The sequence below is a fragment of the Struthio camelus genome, chromosome 1 (assembly GCF_040807025.1).
Source record: "Struthio camelus isolate bStrCam1 chromosome 1, bStrCam1.hap1, whole genome shotgun sequence".
NCBI classification, from domain to species: domain Eukaryota; kingdom Metazoa; phylum Chordata; class Aves; order Struthioniformes; family Struthionidae; genus Struthio; species Struthio camelus.
The window spans coordinates 51,880,937-51,898,903 of NC_090942.1; the positions used below are offsets into that span (position 1 = coordinate 51,880,937).

At 37.0% G+C, this 17,967-nt stretch overlaps 1 protein-coding gene and 1 long non-coding RNA gene across 9 annotated transcripts in view; one reads left to right on the forward strand and one right to left on the reverse strand.

Moving 5' to 3' along the window:
- The window catches only part of LOC104143823 (uncharacterized), a 34,134-nt gene extending 27,973 nt beyond the window's left edge, over positions 1 to 6,161 (forward strand). For both annotated transcript variants that reach the window (XR_011140151.1, XR_011140152.1), the window contains one exon: positions 3,086 to 6,161. This is a non-coding gene — a long non-coding RNA (uncharacterized lncRNA). The remainder of the gene's footprint in view (positions 1 to 3,085) is intronic.
- Positions 1 to 17,967, reverse strand: part of NR2C1 (nuclear receptor subfamily 2 group C member 1) — a 55,923-nt gene that overhangs the window by 19,936 nt on the left and 18,020 nt on the right. For 2 of the 7 annotated variants that reach the window (XM_068937822.1, XM_068937830.1), the window contains exons 2-6: positions 13,985 to 14,060; positions 9,265 to 9,372; positions 5,352 to 5,582; positions 1,854 to 1,935; positions 486 to 665 (exon numbers count right to left, since the gene is read on the reverse strand). In XM_068937822.1, coding sequence (XP_068793923.1) covers positions 486 to 665; positions 1,854 to 1,935; positions 5,352 to 5,582; positions 9,265 to 9,372; positions 13,985 to 14,038 — 655 coding nt within the window. In that variant the 5' untranslated portion in view covers positions 14,039 to 14,060. Of the gene's footprint in view, positions 1 to 485; positions 666 to 1,853; positions 1,936 to 5,351; positions 5,583 to 9,264; positions 9,373 to 13,748; positions 14,061 to 17,967 lie in introns of all 7 variants that reach the window. The other 5 variants (XM_068937872.1, XM_009674546.2, XM_068937846.1 and 2 more) reach the window with 4 other exon arrangements.

The window sequence follows — 17,967 nt, forward strand, 5'->3', positions numbered from 1 at the left end:
GAGATCTAGGAATCTGTAAGAATTCAACTCTAGACCGCTACGGATTTCTGCCTTGTAACTAACTGCCTCATGAATTGTCAGCAACCTAAATTGTGAAAAGAGTGACAAGTAGATAGAAGGATTCAAAATTTTCAGTAGCTTGATTTAGACACAAAAAATTTGAACTGCATACACAAAAACAGAACATGGAAACATGCTTGACATTTGTGGCCTAGGAACCACTGTTCCTATTTATCTCTTTTACCCCATGCCATGCGCTTACTAAGTTTGGCAGACAGTACGTATGACTGAAAGCCTTCCGAGATTTTGATCACATCAAACTTGCACAATTCTTTAAAGAAAAAAGATCTAATGATTTAAAAGTATATAACCAATACAACAAATTATTTTAATATAGAGCATATCCTTTGTAGCACATATTTTCACATAGCTGCTACCTAAAATGATTTCCTTGCACCAGATCTATACTTCTTATTCAGACTTACAATCTTGTTTCATTCCAAACGCGATGCATCTCTGCAGCCTACAGTACTGACATCGATTCCGGTGGTGTTTGTTAATGACACAGTCTTTTGTTCCTCGGCATGAATAAACTAAATTCTTTCGTATGCTCCTTTTAAAGAATCCTTTGCATCCCTCACAAGTTACTGCTCCGTAGTGACGCCCTAGTTGGAGAAGAATATAAATCAAGATATTAGTTTTACACTGCTAATAATCTCTTTTTTTTTCCTTTCTAGAGTTTATATGTATTCAAAACAAAGTATTTATTATTTTATCCAGAAAAGGAACAATCTTATTTTCATATAGGTCAAAAATTTTAAAATATACCCTCTGGCTATAAAACCAAATAAAGGGGCAAGCAAGCCATGTTTCTAGTTTAAAGCACTTGTAGAGGACAAATTTTACAGAAAGGCAAATAACCAAGCTGCTTATTAATTTCTTGCTGAATTTGTTGACAGCAATGTTAAAAAAGCTCAGAAAACAGGTACTTAAGAACACAGGAGAAACTCTTAATTTATACATCCTTAGCAATTTTTTTTTAATCAGAATGTGCCTACAGTCAAGTCCTATTATTTCTCATTAGAAATTTAGCTGCAGAAATGTATGCACTGAATATAATGGAAACACGGAAACTGCATACATAGCATTTGACAGCAGTAGATGATCACTTCAAAGCTCTACTTTTGCCTTTCATTTTCCTAATGGGATAATGGTATACCCTTAACTCTTTTAGCAAAACTTTTCAATGAGACAAGTAAACCAAAGCAGCTAAACTATTTTTAAAAAAATCAGTTCTGTGAATCTTCTAGTACAGTATACTATTAGATAAAAGTTTCTAAGATATACCACAGAGAAAAAATCAAGTTTAAACATTATTTTTCATAAGTGAATTATTCTGATTCTGCTATACTGCAAAATACACAAGTATTACTGAAAAGCATTAGTTTTGATTAAGGCATACTTGACAATTCCAATAGTTTTAATCTTACAATCCTGAAAAAAAATGTAAAAAAAAAAAGATCATCAGTAAACATTCAAAATAAATACTGTGGCGGCATCAAGGCTTGGCTTTGAGCTAAGTACGGCATATTACAGAAATAAATTTCAAATATGAATTAATTTAAGGAAAAATATATTTTAGAATCTTTCCTCACTCCTTACAAACTTCTTTTTAGACACCTCAATCTCATCTGCTAGAAGTTTCAAGAGATTCTAATGGGTTTTCTAGATTCCTTTATCACATATATGCATGCAAACTGTTATATAGATCAAGAAGAATCTTAAACTACTTTTATACAGTTGCACCACTAAAATAAATAAATAAATAAATAAATAAATAAATAAATAAATACCTGATGCCTTGTCTCCACATACGACACACAGATCAAACACTTTATTTAGGGCCTGTTCAGTGGAAGAGTTGTCTGTTAAGATCTGGAAAAAGAGCACAGAATGATTTCATTTTTCTTCGTCTTGCCATCAAGAAAGATTAAAATAAATGTCATGTTTGTGGTTTTGCTCTAAGGTAAGGGTCCAAATCTACAAAGTGTGAGGTTTTCTCAACGACATTTTACAGTCTTCGCAGACACAAAGGAGCTATATGCCATGCCACTGTGTTCCTATTCAGGATGGAATAAAAATTTTACTTGTAATACTTTTCAAGATTTCTTCTATCTAAATACTACTTCTGCAGAATGGACTGATATTTTGAAAAACATTTAGATTCTGTATACTCTTACCTTTTGTTCAATTTTGTGATTAGAGGAAACTCATATACCCTTAAGATTTGGTCACAGTACAAAAGACACTGAGGCCTTAAACAGAACAAAAAATCCTCTGTAGAGGCCATTATTCCTACATTCAGATTTGTTAACTCATCGTAACGCACAAATGGTGGACCAGTAAAAAATGTATTCTGAAAACAGTACCATTAACTATCAAGCAGTATACAGTTTGGTGTTCAGTAACTGCTTGATATTATTTCGGTATTCTTGTCTTTCCTCATTACTACAGCTCTAGTACATGTAAAGCTTCTTTAGCACATAATCTTACATCCACAGCACTTCACAGTAGGTGCTATAGCCTTCTATTTGATCTTTAAAAACTCTATCGTATTGAGACATAAATAAAGCACAGCTAAAATTCACGCGCTAAAAAGGAACACGCGTGATCACGTAAGTAACAAACACCATCTTGGCAATAATGTAAAACAGAAGAGAGTAAATTTTCTTCCCATTAAAAAGTTATATAAACGTACAACTTTCCGCGTTTCTAACTTCTATGTCTTAATGGGAAGGCTGACTCTCTCATTCCTGCTTTGCATATTCACAATAGGACCGCTGATGAAAAGAAAGGTAACTCTTAGTGAAAGAGGAGGTACCATATCCTCTGCCGAGGAAATTAAAAATGACCTTTTTTAGAACGTTTTGAAAATCGTACAGACTGTACATATAGAGCAACATTTAACAAGCATATTTCTTCCTGGTTAACCTTTATTAATAATATTATCTCACAGATTCATCTCATCAGTTAAGTTCTTTTCAATATTAACATCTTTTTTTTTTTTTTTTTTTTAAAAAAAAAGCATTTCTAAGTCCTTCCATAGATGAAACCTGGCACTGGAACTGGAAGTTTCACATAAGTAAGGACTACAGAACGCGGCCCATGAGGAGATGATAATCTCAGACTCAGACAACTCATCAACTGACCTTGAACATGTAGAAGAAAATTGCCGATAAAGATGATGATGAGCCACTGGAGGTGAAAAAGAGAATGGGAGAAGGGCCTTGCAAAATAAGCGAATGTAAAGACAAGATACAATGAAGGAGAAGTTTTCTGCATAGCAAATGGAAGGGAATTTCAAGTGAAGGCTACAGAATTCAAAAAAATGCAAAACTGAAGATGAAAAGACCATTCAGGAGAGAAAAATATGAAAAAGCCCAAGGAGCATGCAGTTGAATAACAAACAAATGTTACTCTATTTCACCAACATTAAGTGGAAAAAACAAATCCCTATCAACACATCTGAAATGACAGAAGAGCAAACTAACTTAGCTAATACGATACCCTTGCTCTCAAGCTATCCTGTTTAGCCCAAATTGTACAACTAGAACTGGAGCTTTGAATTGACCGTCCAGACTTTCCCTACGTCTGAATCTTGCTTTTTTAAAATCTGTGTGATACACTTCTCATCTCTTATCTTTTAGGTTGCCTTTGAAAATAATTTTCTACAAGGATTACTTGAAACCATATCCCACTGGTTTATGCTTCTGTTGAGGCTTAGATAAGATACAAACGTGTGACACTACAGCACATGCTGAAATCCTTCTCGGCCGGATTGCCTTTTGCTACTGGTTCCATATTCACAGCAATCGGAAATTCAGAATCAGAGTTCTTTGGAGCAAAGCCCTTGTAATACCCATTTGCAAAGATTTATTAGTTTCAAAAAATATGCAATACACAATACAGAGTTACGCTTCAAGCTTGCACATGTGGGTAGTTAATCAGAGATATGGACTGGCTCCCAGACAAGTAGAAACTAACATGATCAGGAGACTTCAGTTTGGAAAAAAGATTACTTGACGCAGGGTATAACAGAGATTTACAAGAACAACAGAATCCTTTATTGCTTTTTCTCATAGTGCAAGAGACACTTGATGAAATACTTCTCAGAAGATAAAACAAACTAAAGTATTCTTTGCACAACATACAATCATATTGCAGAATTTATGGCCATAGGACATTATGCAGACCAAAGCATAAACAGTCTATATAAATAACAAAAAAGCTATTAAACTAGTTAATGGAGGACACATCGAGAGACAGCTATCAAATATGATGGTCTCACCATAAACTCCAAATCAGGAGGTCCCTCTAAGCCACTGACTACTGTAAGTGAAAGAATATGCTCAGAAAGACTACTATTTACTTGTCCCATCTGTAATACCTCTTTCCCTGTGCATACGTTTGATAATAGACTAAATGTCATAGTAACAGTTCTTATGGTGTCTGGCTTACCACACTGATCTATTTAACAGCAGCAGAAATGCAGGTGGATAAATCAGTATGCAATAACTACACTTCAGCTGATGTGCAGTAATGTCCTACTTCATGCAGAAGGAGCTCCTGTCTCCCAGGCCTTCTGTGCATGCTTTCACACTCTTCAAATCAGGGCCACCACGTGCTCTTTAGGTGAGGATGTGGGCCAGAAGATTCAAAAGTCAGAGGGTGAGGGCTAAGGAAGTGGCACATACAATGTCTGTGGGAGTAAGGAGAACTAGGGGCTTGTCTGGGACGTTTCGACCCTGACTACGTGCAGTCCCACATCAGCAAACCCAGAATCTTTAATGTTGCTTTCCCACCCCTCCCTGCATAATGTACTTCCATACTACACAGTTGCTCTGAGAAACTACCCTTGGAGAACAATTCACACAGTTGAACAGTAGTTACAACAATACGTGAAAAGGAAAACAAGAAGAAAAAAAATGTTAAGTGATAAAAGACAAGGGAGAAAAAAGCAAGTTTTCAATGATACTTGAAAATGGAGACTCAATGAAGCAGAAATAAGGACTGTCAGTATGGCAGGAGCTGGAAATGACAATAAAAATAACAACAGTCTTTCTAACCTCATGAGCCAGGGTATAAATTTAAAAACCAACAAATTTACGAAAAACAAATTGTTTTCCTCCATAATTTCTAAGCATCTGTGCCGCATCCTAATGCAAGGAAAAGCATACAGTTAAAAAAAAAAAAAAATCAAAAAAGGAGAACCCAGACAGACATATTTGGAAATGAAACATCTCTTCTTATGTCATTTGAATCAATATTATGAAATAAAGTGGATTATCTACCTGGATGTGTTGTGCAGATATATCAGGGGATGCAAAAAACAGTTGGTTGACACCTGCAGCATCTGGAGTTGCTAGGAAAACTTTTCCTGGAGTGGAATCTTGTCTGGCAAGGATCACCTTGCTTGGGGTAGAGCCATCATGATTTGTTAGGATGAACTGCTTGCCTGCTGAGCTCTGATCAAGTGCTGTAACAATCTGAATCTTCTGGCCCGTCTGCTGATCTGTGACAATCTAATAATACATTTATCTCAAATTGTTATGGTAATTTAAGTTCACTCTTAGGGCCCAATCTGGGCACTGAAGAAAATGGGATTGTTGCCCTTGACATTTGCGAAGTAGGATTGTCTCCCCCTCTGCCACATAAGAGTTAAGTAAACTCAGGCAAAACCTTGGATTTTCACTTTATTTTAAACACATTTCAATCAAGGGTGTTTGAAGTCAAAACCTGATTTCATATTCCAGGTTTTACAAATGGCCCAAGCTTCTACAGCACTGCCAAAACCTCTGACAATCGTAGCATCCAGAATTGGAGGTGTGTCTGTAACTCAGCCCTAGGACCTGTAAGGTTCTGAGAAATCTTAACTCTCCAAATACACTGCATACCACCAGAGGTGCTCGGCACCTCCCAAATTTGGATGCTTAACAAGGAACTTTCTAACATCACAACTGTACCCTTACTTCCAAGTGGAAAAAAAAAGGATTAAACAACAAGAAAAGCAATAATCTTGTTTCACCTGTACATACATTTTTAGGCTTTAGAGATATATATTTTTTACATGTATGTTCCTAAATAAAGTAAGTGAAACAGTAGCTCTCCCCCTGTCATTTTCTCTTCTTCTATGAAAAACTTAATTTCATGTTTCATCTCATAATCAGCAACAGGCCTACATCATTTTTTTTTCCGTTTCATCTCACTATCAAAATTTGAAAGTGCAACCATATACATCCAAAACATTAAAAAAAAAGCCATATACTTTATCTAGTTAGTTTTATATAATACCTAACTCAAAAAATATTATGTTGAAAATAACAAACATACAAATCTGAGCTAATGTTGAAGGTATTTTTTGATTATATATATATAAAATTCTGAACATACTGGAAACAATCTGCTTTTCTAAAGTAGTCCAGCCCCATATTATATTTGTAGACAACGTAGCAGAAGGACAACTGCTAATTCATAAAATCCATTTCATCTCATTTTTAAGAGTGCCTCAATTCTTCGAGCGGCTTCCTGGCATCCTAGGGGGCTGCCTATGTAAATCTCACTGTATAATATAGTAGAAATCCTGTGAACAGTGTTACTTGAACTGCTGTTATTTTATCCATGCAAAGGTAGCAATCTATATAAACGCTTTCTGCAGCCCTAAAACATTTGGCAGCTGACAGAGGTACAACAGATAACTGTTTTAGCAATTAAGAACAGCCTTGTCTGCAGCTGGCCTCTTATGGGCATATACCTGCACAAACTCCACTTAAATCGCAAAGAGACTTTGAAAGTGGGGCCGCCCATCTAAGCATAACAACTTGCAAGACCTAAACGTTCCATAATCGGAAAAAAAAAAAATCACTCATCTTCTCAAAGGAACCCATCAGGGCTCAACAACAACGCATTATGTTTCTTAATAATCTGAAACTCAATATTGCCATAGGGATCATGCTATAAAACAAAAATGTAATAATTCAGGATTGCCTTCTTAAAAAAAAACATTTTCACCAAGTCTTTCATTTAAGCGTCTTGATGGTAGCGGAAGATAGTCCTGACTTCTGTTTGAACATCATTTCAATAAATGAATTACCTAAATAAGTCAATGTTCCTGTTTTAGAAGAAAAAGTATGTCTAAACAGATGCATAATCCACTAGTTTATAACAGAGCTGGAAATGTTGATTTAAGAACAACGGTGGCATTCAACTTTTAGCCTCAAAACCAAAATGCTAAAGCTCCCTAAAAAGGGGAGGACTAGTGAAACATGTTTTGGAAGAACATTTTACTGAGCATTTTATATTTCAAGATGTCACATCAAGCAAAAAATATTAACTGAAATTATAAACTCAGAATGAACCAATTTAACATATTCCTTTTGAACATCTCACTGAAATATATTCCTCCTACAAGCAGTTTATTTTTGACTACCAATTCTGCTTTTTGGAAAATTTTCATTACTAAGTTCTACCTCATATCTAATTTACTATTATTTATAGTGCTGCCATGTTTGTAGAGCCTGTTGCAGGAAGCATCCCATTCTACTAAGTGTTGCTCCACACATATCAAGAGACAATCCCTGTCTCAAAGAGCTCACTATCCATTTTGAAGCAAGAATCAGTGAGCGTGGTGAGAAAAGACACAGGACAAAGTAGCTGCGATAGAAACATGGGATCTTCCAGCTACCTGAGACGATGAAAAACTATATAAAGGCCTCTGAAAAATAACAACCCTTAGAAATACAATTCTTCCGTGCTCATCAGATTTGCAGTAGCTGTAGTCCCTACTCCAAAGCAGTCCTCTTCTCCCCGTCCCCAGTGGCTGACATACAAGAGTGTAGAAGTCTGCAACTGGCTTTGAACCAACAGAGCTATCTTGCTGTTCAATAATAAAGGCTCATGGTTTTAGACATTGTCCCACATTCAGACCCTGATGCTGAGATTACATTAAATGGCTTCACATTACAACAGGCATTATAGCATACACAGCTTTTGATAGGGGAAACAGAAAAAGAGACAGCAATCGATTAACATAAACTAGTTATTTAAAGGTACACAAAGTAAAGGCTAATATAGAAAACTCATGGAGGTAGCTGAAAGAATAAAGATCTACTGGACAGGTAAGACTGGCACCATGAGTAAGAGCACAGGTAGAGAGGTGATAAAACAAAAAAAAAAGATCATGTACAGGGCAGGGGGCAGTTGTGGACAGTCTTGGAAGGTAGGACAAAGCTTGAATGCAATGCACTGAAACAGGAGATGCCAGTGAAAAATACTGAAGAGTGAAACAGCAAAAGAAAAAGCAGCCAAGATTACGCTAGCAGCTGGCTCACTTGGAGTGTCTTTCCAAGCAGCAACATGTATCTGAGAACATTTTAAAATTTATTCTGCAGTTGATATTTTTCTCTAAGAGGAAATTTAAAAAGAAAATGCTTGCATGGACTCGCACTGACTTTTAAGGGATGAAAAGTAAAATCCTATCCCCTAAATCCTCCTCATCTCCATTTACACACATCTGTGTTGATTATGGTTTAACTATCCACACTGCCACAAAACTTCCTATCTTGAACTGAATTCAAAAGGAGATTAATACCTCATTAGGCTACAAAGTAGCATATTGGGATATATAACAGTGGTTGGGACAGCCAACAAACAACATCCGTTAGTGCACTTCTCAGACTTTAGCTTGCCAGTACTTTTTATGACTTGTATCAATGATGGCAACAATACAGCTGCTTGCTGTGACCCATGTAGCATTCCCTCCCCCTGCAAAGCATAGAAATGTTCCAAGAACTCAGCTGAATAACCAAATCTAAAAAGTATTTAGCTTTCAAAGAGCAATATTATGATGATATTGGGAAAAGTCCTTTTCTGTTCTGTGTTTGTAATTTTGTTGATCTTAATATTCTTAGACAGAAAAGTAGGTTAAATTTCATTAGCTGGTTTTGGACCCAATTAACATAATTGTTAACTAATATAGGCAACAGATCCCAAACAGGAGGGAATTCTCCAGGTCTGAAAAGTAGAGTCAGTGTTGGAACGTTTTCTAGATCTTTTATTCCTGTTTACACAAAAATGGTCTCTGCCATCCAGGACTGAATATTTACATCCCAGAAAATAATATGAAGCAAATAAAAAAGAATCATACATGAGAACTGGCAGAAACAAATCCTTCATCACTGCTTGTAAAATATACTGGACGAAGCGTACCTGTATGCGCTGTGGTAAAGAGAGGCCTGAATCTGCAGGGACAATCTGTATTCGTTGTGCTGTCCCATCCATTAGTGTTTGTGTAACAGCTCCTTGCGAATGGGTAATCTAGAAAGAAGGAACAAATACAACAGATTGACAACGGATATACATGGCAGTACTACCGCACGGTCTCACCGCTTCTGAGTTCCCTGCAGAAGCCTTTGGGAAGTGTGACACTTTTACGGTACATGGATTAGAAATGCTTGCCATCTAGTTTAATAGCTTAATTTTGCAGGTTAGAAAATTCTACTAATGTCAATGTTTTAAAGCCATTTTAAAATACCTTCCAACACAAAATTTAGAAACATTTTTGGTAAAACTATTCATTGTTGACAAATCCACGTAATCCGATTGAATATTTTCTGAATTATAACTGCTGATATGTATGAGAGACATACCCAACCTTTTATCATAGCTGTGCCACAATTAGGCTAACATATTTTTACCTTAATGGCTTACTGAAAGTGACACCAGAATTTTTGGTGTGGAAATACAGCATTTGTCCCTTTTCGTTCTGCTAAGCCTTAAACCAGCAAAAATAAAATAACAGAATTCTATATTGGGGGATTATCAAGGAAGTCAGAGTAAATAAATGAAATGTGTGAGGTCAGTGAGCAATGTATCTAAAAAACAAACTTAAATCTCTGTGTGAATGCTCTGAGACAGTTGTGGAAGTGCTTTAACTGTTGTGAATATTTTTAACTTCTTAACATGCTATAATGCAAAGGTAAACGGTAGAGAGTGTTACTCATTACGTTATTTGTTAATAAATATTAAGTACAGCTGCCATTTACACAGGCTTGATCAGTAAGGCTGGACATACTGTAGCATAAATGAAATTTGTCTGCAGAGTTTTCAGATACCTTCAGACTGACATTTTTGTCTTAACCTAAAATCCCTAGCAACTCCCCAAACTCTTTGCATCAGAACTATTTATGCAGTCCAAAAATTCTGTAACATCTTGCAATTCTGTATTAGTAATAACTCCCAACACTTACACTATTATAAAAATGCTCTTATTCAATTGTTTTTTTTCCCTAGAATTAACATACAGACTATATATCTATATGTGCAGTAAGGGTAGAGTTTAATGACTGGTTGAAAGCTTCCTGCTGGATTAGCTTCCTGATTTTGCTGACCAAATCACCACGTGCACGCTCAGTACCAGCACAAAGGAAGAGGCAAGATGACAGTCGGAGGCGAGTATGAGAAGGAGAAGGGGCGATGGGTATCACTTCCCCTTATAGCAGAAATACAAACTCCCCTTCGCCTAAGCTGATTTCAAAACTCCACCCAAAAACGGTATTACTTTTGGTACCCGTCTCAGCCCCTATAAATTACTTGCTGCTATCCCTTTAGCTTAACAGGCAAAACTGGTGGCTTAGTCACTCAGTGGACTAGGACACTGCAGGGTTAAAAAGCAGGTAGACAAAAGCTGTTCTTAATCTAGATCAAATCTTCAATCCAGGTGTCCACAATGCGAGATGCATAAAAACAATGAGAGGGTGGGATTAAGCTGCTGGGGGCACTGCTTAAACCGCCAGCAGAGCCCAAAGAAATGCCTGTCAAACCACTGCCCAAGCCAGTTTTGAATACTGCTTTCTAAAAGTAAAAGACTTTGCATAACTACGAATACTGTCAGTATTTGAACAGTTCATCCAATTCTTTGCTTAAGTAAATGACAAAGAAGAGTTCATGATATAGGAAAACCCAGAGCTTGCAAGAGATACACGCAAGTGCAAAAATTCTGCATCAGCCTTTCAAATGACAGCTATAAGTGGAGATTTACAGGCAGTTAGGGTTTTATGTGAATTTCTCTTTGCTTTACAAAATTAGCTACATATTCCAGGACTAGTTTACGCTTGCTCCTTTAAAGCGTCGTGTGCTGCAAAAGGTAAAACCGCTTAGCGTTCCCACAAACTGTCAGTTTGACAGTTTTACTTTCATAAAGAATAGAAGTTTTTATGGCAGTTAAAAAATACTACCGACCAGAATTATTACAGCTTTTGTTAGAAGTTATATTTTGCACGTGTCTGACAAGATTCTGTTTAGACAAATGTGCGGCTCTCTTCTGTTACTGTAACCTGGTAGGACTGCGGAAACAAATGACCACGTACTCAACGTTCAGAACCACAGCTCAAAGAGAGATGACTACTGGGGGCTCTTGATATACACGCCTCCCAACCTGAACTAAGGAATGCGATCTTGGTGTAGGCATATGAATTATCAAACACTTAACAAAAGATGACTAATAGCTGGCAGATTCATTGCCAGGCTATAATTTTTTTCTTTTTCCTTTTAGTAAGTTTTGCCTTCATGCAAGTAAGATCCAAATTGACAAAAGCACATCTTTGCAAACATCCTCATAAAAACATTCACGATAATTTTGTATTTTTAAATGTTACCTTCACAAGAATTAACATTATAAAGAAATCAGAACTACATCATAAAACACTTCTGATTATTATTTTAATGAGATACACGAGCATCTTCCATTTTTTTAAGAATGGAAAAAAACTGTTCTTTTCCTTCATGTTCCACCTGCATAAATCCTTCCTGTCAATTCATTTAAAGCCATTTGAATATTCAAGAGATTACAAATGCTAGCAAAAATACTGCTGAAGTTCCACAGAGCTTCAAATACGGTTTTCACAGCTCACATCCACTATGAACTTTGCCAAGCAGATTAGTAGTTACAGCCTTCGGGTCAACTTTGGGTAGGAATGGAAGATACTGTATGAAGGGCCCTGTAAGATCACTTCCCTTGCTGACTCCCCCCGTTCTGGTAGTGCACACAGGCACACTCCTTTGACAGCAGTTTTGGCTTAGGGAGTCCCACCTTGCACTGCTCTGGTCACTCTTTTCACTCCTAACATATCTATTTTGTGCCAGGATGAGCTCCACTTTGTACCAGATAAGGGAACAGATCCAACTGGGAGGAAAAAGACCTTCCTCCGCTATCCTGGGTTGTTTTTTTTTTTTTCCCCCCAGTTCTGCCCACCACACAGTGACCCAGAGAGCCAATGCATTGCAAAGACTGAAGACTGGCACACAGTGAAAATAAGTGGCTAAATGAGGACTAGGGAATGCCTAAGCTGCAGTGCCGCCAAATAAGAAATGCCAGTCTCGGGCACGGCACAATCTTGTTAAAGGACAAGTCCTAATCTACGCTGCTGACGGAATGATTTCCATGAAAAATGTAAAGGTGCAGTTCCAGAGCGAACAGAGACAATCCACCAGCTCCCTACCTACGAACGCAGCAAACTGCTCCCTCGCTCCCTGGTCTTCTCGCCTGCCTCCCCGCTGGCTCTGGCACACACCAGAGCCTTCGCGGACACTACTCGACTCGCTAACCCCAGCAGAAAACCTTCCATTGGTTCTGGCCGGGTTAGTTTGCTGCTGGTGTGGGAAGCTGAATCAGCTCCTAGAACAATTTAACAACTACCGGCACAAGGCAAGCGCCAAGGCAAGGACCTTCCCTTTCCCGCGGCGGTGAAGTGCTGTATCAGCTCACTGGCTCACAGAATCCCGTTCGAAAACGGAGAAACAACTCTCAGAGAGACTAAGGAGCATCATAAAACCCACCATCCTCTTTTCCAAGTGGAACGTGTACTTCAACCAACTGTGACTAGCACGTACTTTCAAACAAAGCAGAACATGAAATATAGCCATACCAAGACCTCGCCAAGGAACTATGGTACCAAAATAAAACCACACTGGACAGACCCCATAAAGGGGAAGAGGGAGAGAATGAATATACCATAACTGACACCTAGCACTTATGTCCTTTGAGCTAGCTGCAGCGACTCAGATGCTACAATAATGAAAGGCATAAGAATTTATACAGAAGAGGATTGACGCCCCTCACCCCCCACCTTTCCACTTGAAATCAAGACTGAAAGAAACTAAAATTACTTGAAAAATAACTCTGAGTACCACAGCAGACAGGAAACCAGGTGGATATTTCAAGCTAATAAATATCATTTTTCTACTTCTATCTAATTTAAAGTAGCACTAATTTTAAATTGACCACGCTATGATGAAATTTGCTAAAGAAGTATGTATATACTTATCCACATTTCCAATCTATCTGCGCATCTCTAGAAGCTCTCTGACTGCAGCACACACATTCTGTACACAGGTTACAGAAAATAAAAACAGAAGTTGGCAAAAACAAGAACTGAATCCTCCCTCTGCCTTATAACAAACATCAAAAAATATTGTACAATGAGGAGCACTGCAAACTTTTACTGACAAAAACAAAATGACAACAATTGAAGCAATTGCTTCAAATTCCACTGGAAAATGGAAGTACGTACTGAAAACTCTCCTGACTGCAAATTTTGTAACTAAAAGTGAGCAAAGCAATAATTATACAACCGGAAAGCTCTCTAAAGACCCCTTCAGGCCCCAGAAACACAGCTGAAGAACTAGTCACTTACTAGAAACACTGCTAGATTTTCTTTAGCTTCATTTTTGTTGGACAAAGTTTGGCAAGAAAGAATTTGCAGCGTAACTTTAAGATGGACATAGTAAGTTCTTCTAGTCTTCCATGGGAGGGTCTTCTCAAGCTTTGGGTATACTAAAAACTACTTTCTCTTGTAGCTTTGTCTTTTGCTTATCAGCCTGTGCATTTTATTACTCGACGTCTTTTAAATAGGACTCAAAGTTTATGTACCTCTCCCATTTGCTGTTCAATAATTTGATGGGCCAGTTCCTCTATGGTTGCCATGATCTTTAATCACCAGAATTTCCTGTCAAAGAAAGGAAAGAAGATGCTTAACATCTGTAGCCTCAATAGGAAAAATATCTTGGGGAAAAATACTGTTCACCTAAGTAAAGAATTTTCATAGTTGTTTGAAGGTGATGTTCCTGCAGAAGCTAAAGCTCAATTATGCTCTAAAAGTAATCATTTAGTTTCTCTTCGTGAACTTATCATTTTACACAAAGTAACTTGCATGGAGATTTCCTATTTTTCCCCACTGCTTTCCCAAAGAGCAACAATGTAAAAAACTCCATGTAAAAGAAGTAGTGTATTATTGACCACAACATCAGCAGGGATGTAATGAACATCTTAAAATAGGAATCTAGCCAACAATTTTGCTAATATATATCAAGGAAAAAAATCCTGATTTTAGTCCTAACAGGAGTGCTTAAAGATCAAATTTGTAATTAATATAAGGCACTACTGGGTGGCAAAAACCAGATATGTTAACAAAAAAAACTAAACCAAACCAAAAAAACCCCAAAGTTGATTGTTCTGCTATCAACACTGTAGCTATAGTTTAAGGAGTCCAAATCTTCCTAAAAATGTTGTAGGACTGAATAGATACTTATGTAACACAGCATGAAGTATTCACATCTAGGCCTTGTTTGTTTGGGTCTCCATCTACAACCATACGTTAGGCAGTATGTAAAAGGAACACGGAACAAGCACCACACTTAATCTTCTGTGAAAAGCTGTATTAAAAACACTGTAATATCTACTTTTTATACGAGCAAAAGACTAAAGGGTTTGTCTATATACTAAATTTACTTTGCTTCAAAGACAGTACACCTAGGTTATACAGGCTTCTCATTGCAGGCGAAGTCATAAAGGTGTTTAATACTGACATACATATTCCTGTATGAACAAAAGAATAAATTGTCAGTCTAAAATGATCTTTTACATAGTATGAAAGCTCTGAAAATTTTTATTATTTATTTGTTTTTTACAGGGAGCAATAGTATTGCGTAACCATCGAAAAAGTTAGAATATTAACGAAAGTAGTTACACATGCAGAAAAGCATTTAGGTATATAACAAATACACTCAGTTGATTTTTCATCTTTTAATTTCGCTGGAATTTCTATGAACTATCTCCTAGCCCAGGGATCACTAAACTTGCCCAATCAGCTGTGCAAATAGCAATGCAACTCATTTCATTTGAAGTCCATTCTGCTTTGAGGAAGAGAGATCTCATTTAACTAAGGTGAGAACTGCAGTTCCTTGCAGCGTGCCTAGTAGCCTACCAAACTCTGCTGGTGGGTGGGTGTCACTTAGAATACAGTATCTGACTTGAAAAATCTATCTTTTTTAAAAATAAAATACTAGCAACAAAATAATGCATTGTTAATACATACAGTGCCAGAAATCTGTACTACTTCATTTACAAAAAAGCTCAACTCCTTAAAAATGAATTAGAGAACTATTCTGTAATAAAGACACGCTTTTGGGAAAGACCAAAACTGGCAGTGACAGACATGTACTTTTTACAAAGACTTGTTTCCTAAGATGATGTTACTACTTTGTGACAATTCGCTATAGCAGAAGTATTGTGCATACAACAGTATTTTGCCAAAAACGAAGAGTAAACAAGTAAAATTCTGAAATTCTGGTCTGATCTCATAGGATGGTCTCATCTCTGACCCTGCTTTGAGAAGGGGTTTGGACTAGAGGTCCTGAGGTCCCTTCCAACCTGAAACATTCTGCGATTCTTTTTCAGGTAGGGGAACACCATGAGTTCCTTGCAACTATAAAAAATACAATATTTTTAAAGCAGTTTGATTTGCAAATTAATTATTCTTCTTTAAATAGCTGAGGAATCTTTTCAATGCCTCCACATAGACCTACTGTGTTGATATTTTCAAGAACACAGTAAAAGATTATCTCATTTTAAACAGAATTTCTACTTCACTAAGTGTCTAGTTTGAGCAGCTATGCACAAGAAAGTTCATTTTGAATAGTTTGACCCAATTTTATCCACTAATAGTGATTACGGGCTTAGTACAAGTGAAGAATATTTTTCACAGCCTTTTCAGATACTACGACCTGCAAATCATTTACCATTCTACAAACCCTCTCTCTAGCCTCTATTTTCCTGAAAGAAATTAGACTACATCAGTATCATTATCTTTCCATCAGAAAAGCAATGTCTATAATCTTTCCCATAACGAGGTATGATTTATGACATTCTCAATTTTGGTCACGTTTATCAGCACAGCCTACAGTTTCTTTATTCGATACTTTTCTAAACCTCTTAGTATTTTGGCCTGCAGAATTAGCATGTTCCAACAAGAATAGTGAATTCTAATTATGAATGCTATGGCTGTCTTGCACTGACTCGGCAGCATATAAAAATGAACAATACAGTACAGGGAAAGGAAAAGCTTAATTCATAGGCTATCTTGTAAAGATTTCTGTCAAATACTGAAAAAACTAAACATGCAAAAATTAGAAAATAACCCTCACAGAAACTGGCACAGACTCTTAGGAAAAAAAAAAAAATCCTACCTATGGTATCTGTGGTACTGTAAAATTATATTTAAAGAGTCTCTGCATCTTTAATGTTCTCTGTCATACACCTATACTACATTAACATATGGACACATTAATGTTTTTTTCACAAAATCCTGGAATGAAAGATGGAGAGATCTGCTTTCTCCAGGCCTCCATTATTACTTGAGCCATGGTCTTACCAGGAGGAAGGGTCTTCTCTTTTTAATATCACCACCTCATTACCATCTTACCCAAATCCATTTCACCACCAGAAGGGCTATCCCCAATCTATTCCTTGGCCTGAGTTTCCAGCCTCTCCCTAGTGCCAGCACTGGCACATCCCTGACTGCACAGCCAGCAGTAAAGTTTTATTTTTGCCTATGCTAGTTCTCAGCCCAACAATGGACTTGCGCTTACTGCGTGACTGTACAACACCACGGCCGCACCAGCGGCGGAGCAGAACGGCAGGTTCACCCCTTTTGCAGCGGCAGTGATTTACAGCAGCTTAAGCCAGGCACGAAACCACATTTGAAGTCTCTTATAATAATTTTCCCACAGCTCTGTAACTTGTTGTGATCTGGGCCTTGGAGTTAAGATAGGTTTATTTTTGGATCTTACAGACTAATCTGGTGAGGAAACAATAAATAGAGGGTGAAAAAAAGCAACAGTCCTAAGGACAGAACAGGCACCACTCATGATGGAAAAGCAGTCTCGTAGAGACTTTATTCCAGAAGCGAAGGTACTGTGGGATTAGGAGACTGATAGGGATCTATCTTGTTGCTTCCTCTCGTATTTCTAGGAAGGATAAAATTTTCTATTTATTTTTGACATTAATAGTCGAAGTTGCTTTTAAAAAACAATGCAAGGAAAACAGTGCTGTTATTTCATAAGAGTTTCTGAAAATGAGTTTATTTATAGCTAACTCTAGTATTCCTACAATGAAATGCTCTGCATCAAAGACAGTAACAGATTTTAGTCCTCCAGTTAACAGACATTGATCTTTTTAAGCCCTAACAGAGAACGAAATGGTGTCTCATCTTCACGTGTAATTTAAGTTTTGTTCCACTTTTATTCCTTTAAGTAAATGCTTGATGAGTAAAAGGAAGTTATTACTCCTTATAATGTTAAAGCCTAGCTGCCCTGGAATGTACATATGTAGAAAAGTTATTTTTGCATGAAATTTGAAATTAACAGATTAAAAATAATACGGAACTCTTACTTAATCCTTATGTTTTGTGTTTGCAGCTGACCACAATTGTTATCCTGATATGCATGCAAAATACTCTTAAGGTCCTGGGAAACTGAACCAAACGTGGCTAAAAGTGGTGCAAGATTATACCTCACAAATATGCCATCTTGCTTCAAAACAGATGAGAACAATTAAAACATGTTAATATCTTTATA